Raw genomic sequence first — 9,355 nt, forward strand, 5'->3', positions numbered from 1 at the left:
AAACCGGATGGCTACACCAGGCCCCAATCTGATTTGGCAGAGTTTCTACAGCTGGATGCCCTTCCTAACACCAACCACTCCAAGAGTGTAGTCATGTGGTTGGCATTACAAAGGACTTCCTGTCATAGAAGCCATGCCAAAACTAAGACAATGGAACAAGACATGATCCTCCAACATGTTGGATCCTGTTAAACCATAATCCATCCAGGACGGAAATGGACTTGAGATGAAAGGATACATGTATCTATAGTTATAAATCTCTCTCTCTCTCTCTCTCCCTCCCTCTCCCTCTCTCTAAAGGATCCAATATGCCCAGAGACTGTCAAGTTCCAATGACTGCTCTTGCAGAGTTTGCTGTGATTGGATACCCTTCCTATCACCAGACACTTTGCTGAGTGTACCAAGTGCTTTTTCCATGGCACCAGCACAAGTGAGGCTACCAAATAACTCAAAAAATAGATTTTTTTAAATTATCAACTGAGTGGCAGTGTTGTAGATAGGTAGGTCTTACGTTCAAAGAGACTAAAATGTAACAGAGACAGATATCTTCCTGAGAGGAAATACATAGCTACCCTGCATTATACAAAGCCAGATGGGAGTAGCTGGAAAGAGAGACAAGGTGTATGGTTAACTTTGCAAGAGATTGAAAGGAAAGTTACAGATGCTTAAAGAGGTGAATGTAGTGGATAGTATTAGAGAGTTGAGACATGGTAGGTAATTTACCAGATTTTGGAGAGAAAGTGATAGGAAATACAAGTGGAGGTGTGATGGCATACAGAAATGGTGGAGAGCAGCAGAACAAATCTTGGGAGATAGGGATTGGGTAAAAATGTAAGGAGGAAAAAGAGGCACAGTAAAAGAGATGGAAAGCAGAGGTAAATAAGAGTGATTAGTAAACAAAGGAGGGGAAAATTGGTGGCAGACATGAGAAGGTGTTAAGAATAAGGTGTAGCGGTCATAAGATGTAGCTCAGGGAAAAGTAGTGATAACTGTTGGCAGAGAAGGAGTAAACAGTAGGAAAATATATGGGAGAGGATGATATCGAAAAAGAATAGGTGATGAGAAGTGGTTCCAGGAAGAGAATGACTAGCAATATTAAAAAAGGGTTTGAAATAGGTAGTTCTACACTCAAAACAACAGCAGCTGAATAGTACCATCATTAGAGGAAGGATGGGTAACAAGATGAAAGAATGATAAAAGGGTTGACAGGGGCAGGTTGGGTACCTTGTTTTGTGCATATACATGTAAACATAATGCTTTTAGGGCTACATTTTCACAATCATGGGTGTGGTTTTTTGAGTATAGTCAATTGTGCTTTGTCATCTTTTATATGAAGCTCAACATCCAATGATCAGCATTCACTACTTCATCCTACATCTTCCTCTTCTACGAGTCCTAACTACATTTAGCACTCAGCACTGCTTTATATAATTGCCTCAACAATACATATTACAGAATTAAACCAATGCAGCCTCTCGCAAGACATCTGATTTTTGTCATTCCTAATATCTCTCTCAACAAATTTGTACCTCATTGTACATGTCTTTGCAACCCAAGCCTCACTAACATGTAGCATTGCTATTCATACACAACCATCATGCAATCTTACACTCACAGAGAGGAGGGGAGGAAGAGAGAGCATTTAGTTACCAACTGGGGTTATAACTGAACTTTTGCCAACCTGTTCTTACTCTGACTACTATACTCTTAGAACATCCTCTTCAACTGTCATTAGGTCACAAAGGCAACAGAAACTATCTACTACCTCTAGGAAGCCTCCAGGTCTTTCAAAGAAATTTATTTTCCATGTTCTTAGAGTTTCAAAATTCAAAAAGATTTTTTGAATGCTGTTATGCTATGTCACAAACTGAGAAATTCCACAAAATGCTGGGAACATCCCAAATCAGGTGAGTTAACCACTTAGCAGTCTTTGTTGTCAGCACATGTCCTCTGCTATAGCCTCGAGTTCATCTGGCCCACACAAAACTGAAGTAAATTCATTGTGTGTGTGTGTGTGTGTGTGTGTGTGTGTGTGTGTGTGTGTGTGTGTGTGTATACACATGTGTTTGAGTCTCTTCCTGTTGTCATTGTAGGCCAGTTGTAAACAAATGACATCTTCATATTAGCAGTGCTGTTTGGGCATGTTGCCACCAGGAAGGGTATCCATGTATGGAATATGGATGCTAAATGATTACACACAAATGCATTTATATACATCAAATGATGCTGTTTAACTTTATACTCAGTTCTTCCCAACTGAAGGAAAAAAAATCAAAGCATGTCAAGTACCACTCTGAGACATACTAGCAATATACATTGAGAAACCTCTGCAATACTTTATGGACTGTCTCACGAGAGTTTATCAAAAAACCATTATTTTGAAGATTTCAAAACTGCTGGACCTTGATTTTGGGCATTCACCCACCATTACCAAGAATTGTGAACTAGAGGTAACACAACAGTTCGCAAATGCGAGATCTACCATCACAGTCAACCTCTCTCAAAAGTCAGAAATTAATGGATGCATTGGAAGCGTAACCTCAACACTTTCTACTAACACTGCTTGAAAATAGATCTTAGTCACTAATGAGGTCCTGGTTTACACTCAGATTATCCAGCCTTCTCAACAACTCTGGCTGGGCCTCATATACTGCAGATCAAAAGACCTGCTGCAAGGAAAATGGCATCCAGATATGGAGACTACTATCTTTATTTGGAAGATACCTACAAGGCATGACAACACTGGCAGAAAGCAGTACATATACTCACAATCAACACGACTCCAACCCGACTGAAGCAAGACATTCCATGATCTCATGAGATTAACAAATACATCCAACGTATGCAAACATATTAAAATGTGTACATAATGTATATCATTACTCTGTTAATGTTGGAAATCTGCCCTTCCATGCTTACATGGACCAGACACAATTTATTGAGGCAAATTTTCTATGACTGTTGCCAACCCTTACCAGTTTTCAAGCAAGGTACTATTTCCATATGGTCAGACATGTTTTTCGCAGAAGATTAGAAAAGAACAACACCATCACTTATATGATGGTGTCACATCATTTAGAATCATTGTGATGTCAAGACAAGGAGTTACACAAATATAAATATAGTTTACATCTATAAATCCATGCACAAGAATTTGGTTGACCAAAAGTTACAGTAGAAAATACTTGCCTAAGGTGCCATGCAGTGGGACTGAACATGGAACCACATGGTTAGGGAGCAAGCTTCTTCATGACACTGCCATACCTGTACACGAATACAATATGTATAAATGTTCGTATTGTATATATGCATACATATACAATATATGCACATCCATTCGTGTGTGTATATCCACATATACATAGCTGTATGGTGAAGAAGTTTACTTCCATCCATATGATTTGGGACTCAGTCCCACTGCATGACACCTTGAACAAGTATTTTCAATCTTCTATGAAAACATGTACAACCGTAAGGAAATATTACCTTGCTTGGAAACAAGCGCGAGTTTGCAACGGTCGCAAAAAAAAAAGTCTCCCACATACAATCATGGAAAAAAGCAAAAAAATGTTTTTAATACACATACAGGCACAAAGGGAAGCATTTCAATATACACCATCGGATTTAATTTTCCAATCCTATTTGAATCGTATTCAATGTTATTTATTTGTGGATAATTGAAACTAAGTATAGCAGTTCCCCAATTGCAATTGCTTTTTTATTCATATTGAGTATTTGATTGATTCTTCAATAATGAAAGGAACAGAGAAATTAGTTCTCCGTCTACAAATCTAATATGTAATCTTTATTTGAAATAAATCCCAATGCAATACTATTATTATTAATTAATAAACAGCGTGAGACGGCGAGCTAGCAGAATTGTTAGCACACCGGACAAAATACTTAGAGGCATTTCTTCCGGTTTTACGTTCTGAGTTCAACTTCCGACGAGGTCGACTTTGCCCTTCATCCTTTCTGCGTTGATAACAATAAATACCAGGTGAGTACTGGGTCGATCTAATCGACTTACACCCTCTCCCAAAATTTCGCCTTGTACCTGAAGCAGAAACGATTATTAAGAAACAAAGTACCTCGACATTTGTCAGAAATACATTTTTGGTAAATATTATATTTACAGCACAACAAAGTCTAACCTAGTGATTAACCAAATATAATCACATCAGGAATCTTGCAAATATATATACATACATACATGTGTGTGCATGTATATGTATACATACACACACGTCACCAATGGTGATTTTAGTTTTGAGAGAATATTTCCGTTAAAAACATATTGCGAGTTGTTCCAATCTTTATAAGTTTCGATACTGCATAGCATTTATTATTTATCCAATTAGGGTAAATAAGACAGCTTTATCTGCTACAAAAAAGAAATTATATGTCATCCGCAAAAAGACGACAACATTCATCTAGTGCTATTTTAGTGCTAATGGAATGAAACTCTGTTAACAGATATCATCAGGAAGCTTATATATATATATAGCCTGGATCTCTGAACCATCTCCACCATCTAACTGGTAATTTTCTATACAATTTGACGGATGTCTTATTATTATTTTTCGATTTTGCTACGTCTCTCACAGGGACACACACAAAATTGAAGACTCCTTAATCCATATAACGGTAAAAGCTCATCAGTTTCAGAAATTGTCAACGTTAGGCTTAGGTTTCCTAATTTATTCGACAATTAATTTTTAATAAGGATTCTTATTTTATGTCGAAGTCACATATCTTAGGATGAACTGAAAGAGAGACGTACATGGGGAAAAATTTGGAAATTAAATTATACTGGAAAAAAAAATATTTAAAAAAAAATCATATATATATATATATATATGCATATATAAGGTAGAATTTTGGAATAACTATCCTCGAATCCCTGTACCACAAGGGAAAGAAAAAGGGTAGTTCTATTTTTCCCCTTCAGTTTTAGGTATACCTATGTTTTTCTATACGAGAGATGCGATTCTGTAAGACATTTTTTTTAAATGCTTGCATCCCCACATTCCCTATCCTATGAGGCATGGGAGTTCGAAGGACAGCTACCCCAAAACTGAATTGATGGAAGATCAGCAGCGGATTAAGAAAGTGCAAGCACGAGAGAGGTGATACTTGAAAAACCAATGAATTAACTTGATATGGTTTGGCACTTGCAACCAGATCCTACTCCAAAGAACAAAAGAGAGATTGCAACAAGAATCTCGACAATTTTAGATTAAATAATAACCAATAGAATGAACAAACACGCACACACACACACACGTGCGTGTGTGCGCGCGCGAATGGGGGGGGGCTTCTCGAGTATCCATTATGCGTAAAAAACACAGGTTATCTAATATTTATAATTGGTCTATTAAAAATCTTCCTCTTAAAACATATTGTTATTTGACCCGAGATGAATTTTCTCCCGAATTTATTTAGTAAATTAGTTTTTTGTTTGTTTTATTTATTTTTTATTTTTACCGTTGTAAAGTTAACATTTAGGTAAACTTATTCTGAAATAGATTCACTGCTGCGATATGATGAATAATAAATAAAAACGATTTAAATGAAATGGAAAAATCAATGCCGAGATACAATGTATCTATTAGACACGAGATGTTAGAGTCCAACTCGCACCCCTCTATTTACATAGTTGAGAGTAAAGAAACATCTGTGAGCGCAATATTCTTTTTTAGTTATTTTTCAGGTTGAGTCACACGTATTTACTATTCTAAATATATCGAATGCTAATAAACTTTAAAAAATACAAAATCAGAAATGCTTAGAATCAAATGTATCAAATTATCATGTACTTTTTCAAAATAAAAACTAATTAAATAGCAAGATGGATGCAGAGAAATTACAAAAGGGTATCTAGCATAAAAATAACCCTTCAAAATGGCGAAACCATGAAAGAAATGAGAAAAAAAATTCAGAATACCGTATTCTGGTACGGTACATGTTTAAAAAATAAATCAATAATAGTAATGGCATGGCAGCCGTATGGTGCGTGGGGGTCGTACAATGATTATAAAAATAAATTAAACTCAACAGATGAAAATGCATGGCTAGCTTTTTCTTCTTTTTATTTATATGAAACTCATTTCGCTCAAATTTTATAGAATAAAACTGGATTTTATACTAAGGTCTGGGGAAATTATTTACCTAAAATTTGAAGACACAAATAAAACCTAGAATTTACGGTCAGAATATATATAATGTATTTAAGGCACAAGTAAAATTTAAAATTACAAGTTTACATATGAATTTAACAATTATTCTAACTTTTTAGCATGTAAACCGATAATTACATGGAATTATTTCAGCAATTATAAAAATTAAAAAAACAGCCAGTAACATGAAGAATATTAGCTGAACCATGACTTTTTTTTGAAGTCTCATTGCGTTGAAATTAAAGAGTAATAAATATCTTTAAAAAAAAACATCTGCTATGTTTATATAAAAATCTTAAAAACATTATAAAGCAAAATCAAAACAAATATTACGATTAACAAAAATAATTGTTCTCGAGAAAATAATATCGGCGGGAAATATAGGTAAATAAATTCACAAAAATTACATCCACCCAGGAAAAAAAATGTTTACGGATAACCATTGCGTGTTCTTTAGCAAACAGTATCACTACTTCGCAGATATATTATGCATAATTATATATAATATGTAGTGTTGGTGTTTAATTAAAAAGCAAAAGTGGTTAATTAGTGAATAAAAGGTGATTACACAATTTATAAGCGACTGGAACAAAAATAAGGATTTCAAATTCATGAGGCCTAAGTGATTTCAATGACCTGAATCTCTTTTCTTTTATGAGAAATTCATTCGTTATTACATTCAATTATTGTTCTGTTTGTTAAAACGAATCAATTGTGGTAATATTGAAGGAAATAATGTTGAAAAATACGATGTTTCTTTTAATGTATCATCTTAGGCGACGGAAACTGCTTTATGCCAAAGCATTACGGCCAGAAAAGTATGAAGATTATCAACAGTGGATTGTAAAAACAAATTAACCAAAGTATGTTGAACAAATGATGGAGAACAACTTACTTACCAAGGCATTTTTCATTAAATCTGCAAAAGAAAATTCGGGACATGTTTTGTCGTTCGATTCCCTCAGAGCCAGTGTGAAGCGCATGGTGGGCGGCAGCGAAGATTTCTTCTTCTTCTCCTTCCCCATCGGACCGATCGTAGTAAAAGTTAACCTCCTCGGATCCGACATCGCGTTCATTAAAACACAATACAGCCATGAGACAGATAAATAGAATGATCTATGTCCCGGTTAACTATGTTTCTACACCTCTGTACCAACAAACTAGCGAGTCTATCGCCATTTTGTAAGGGCAGTATGACGTCATGAGCGTTGAAGGTGTCGGAGGGAGAAATCACCGTTTACCACTTGAGTACCCCTCGAAATCCAAATGCTAAGATTCTGCGAGAAGATAAAGACAGAAACGTGCACCGAAATAAACGATATTAATTGATTGTGAATTAATGATTTAGAGAAATTACTTTCGAAAACAAATGTCCATTTTCCAAAAAAAATATTGCAAGAGTAATATAATTTTAGAAGAAAATATGACTGAAATGAAAGAGATAAAAATAGATGATTATGAATAAGGAGAAAGAATGAAGTAATATTCAAATACAGAGATAAGATGAGAGGAAAGGAAGGAGTTAATAAGTAATGTTGGATGCTTTTGTTCGGGATCATTCGGAAACGATCGGTCATTGACCTTTTCTTAAATTCATTGAAATGAAAAATACCCGAAGTATTATTAAAAACATATCTGATACATAATAAAAATAGATGGAGTAAAAAAATTTTATTTATTTTTTCATTAACTAAAACAAAATAAATAAAGCTGCGGAAATGTACGGGCTACTTTACGGATTTTTACGAAGTGAAAACTTTGTACCGGTTATAAGTGAGAAACTTCAGAAATTTTGGTAAAGAGAAAAAGAAAACTTCGAAACAATTATTTCTAATTTAATGTTTTTTTTTCTCCTCGTCTATTTTTCTTTTTAATGTTATTAAAATACTTTGATAATTAGCATTTTGTAATTTTTTTTTCTTATTCTGAAAATATTTCTATTTCAACAGAATAACTTCCCGACTAATTAATGAAAATATTAATGATTATTGATGTTAGCAAGAGATAGAATACATTTCAGTAGCTTGTTTTGTATATGTTTTTCTATTGCACATGGTTGTGGATATACACTTGTTTGTATTTTTTAAATAAAATCTGTGTATTTATGTTAACTTCTTTTCACTAAAACTAAAATACAACTCCTTTATTGGTTCCAATCCAAAGGCAAACATTGAAACTGAGAATTGTGTGTTAATAGAAACACTGCACAGCGCTTGTATTTGGATTAATAACGGTGTAGTAACAGGTATGTATTTTTAGCGGAAGCACCGTTTAAGTCTAATGTTAAACTACGTCTTTCTCCTAAGGCCATCTTAACAGTATTTATAGGCCCTGAGCACTACAGTATTTATTTATAGACAGCAAGCCCTGGCATACACAGAATAGAGATGGACAATTGTACCCGTGAGATTTTCCAGGTAAATGCCCAGTGTTTCTCCCTTGCCAGAAAAGAAGACCAGCTAAATAGTGGTTTGCTGTTATTTTATTTATTTTTTTTTTTTTGGTAAATTTTCAGATTAACACCCACACGATTTTCACTAAGGGTTAGGGTTTTAGGATTAGGGTTACGGTTAGGGAATTCCGTCCCTAACCCAACCCTAACCCTGACCCTAACACACTAGTGAAAATCGTGCGGGTGTTAATCTGAAAATTTACCATTTTTTTTAACCTTGTTTCAGTCATTTGACTGCGGCCATGCTGGAGCATCGCCTTTAGTCGAACAAATCGACCCCAGGACTTATCCTTTATAAGCCTAGTACTTATTCTATCAGTCTCTTTTGCCGAACTGCTATTTTACACACAAACATCGCTTGTCCAGCAACAGTGCGGAGACAAACACACACACATATGATGGGCTTCTTTCAGTTTCCGTCTACCAAATCCACTCACAAGGCTTTGGTCGGACCGAGGCTATAGTAGAAGACACTCAAGGTGCCAGGCAGTGGAACTGAACCCAGAATCATGTGGTTGGGAAGCAAGCTACTTACTACACAACCTCGGACCTTTATGATTTGACGGGCAACATTTTTTTATGTAGTGTTTTTGATACCGAAACACTTTCAAACTTCGTATACTTGTATATTTTGTGGTATAGAACAGATAATACATTTTGTATTCGAAGTTATTTCACGTTAAAAATTGTCTTATTTCGATAATTTCAACTAATCACTGACGTC

General features: G+C 35.1%; 2 protein-coding genes across 5 annotated transcripts in view; one reads left to right on the plus strand and one right to left on the minus strand.

Moving 5' to 3' along the window:
• LOC106871178 (ubinuclein-2) overlaps positions 1-7,678 on the minus strand; it is a 54,751-nt gene extending 47,073 nt beyond the window's left edge. The window contains exon 1 of one of the 2 annotated variants that reach the window (XM_014917510.2): positions 7,079-7,678. In XM_014917510.2, coding sequence (XP_014772996.1) covers positions 7,079-7,255 — 177 coding nt within the window. In that variant the 5' untranslated portion in view covers positions 7,256-7,678. The remainder of the gene's footprint in view (positions 1-7,078) is intronic. The other variant, XM_014917509.2, reaches the window with a different exon arrangement.
• Positions 7,679-8,451: 773 nt separating this feature from the next.
• LOC106871177 (codanin-1) overlaps positions 8,452-9,355 on the plus strand; it is a 33,009-nt gene continuing 32,105 nt past the window's right edge. For 2 of the 3 annotated variants that reach the window (XM_052973782.1, XM_014917508.2), the window contains exon 1: positions 8,453-8,596. Coding sequence is in view for 1 of the 3 variants with exons in the window: in XM_052973783.1 (XP_052829743.1) it covers positions 8,567-8,596 (30 nt within the window). In the remaining 2 variants the exon portion in view is untranslated. Of the gene's footprint in view, positions 8,597-9,355 lie in introns of all 3 variants that reach the window. The other variant, XM_052973783.1, reaches the window with a different exon arrangement.

The sequence above is a fragment of the Octopus bimaculoides genome, chromosome 16 (assembly GCF_001194135.2).
Source record: "Octopus bimaculoides isolate UCB-OBI-ISO-001 chromosome 16, ASM119413v2, whole genome shotgun sequence".
NCBI classification, from domain to species: domain Eukaryota; kingdom Metazoa; phylum Mollusca; class Cephalopoda; order Octopoda; family Octopodidae; genus Octopus; species Octopus bimaculoides.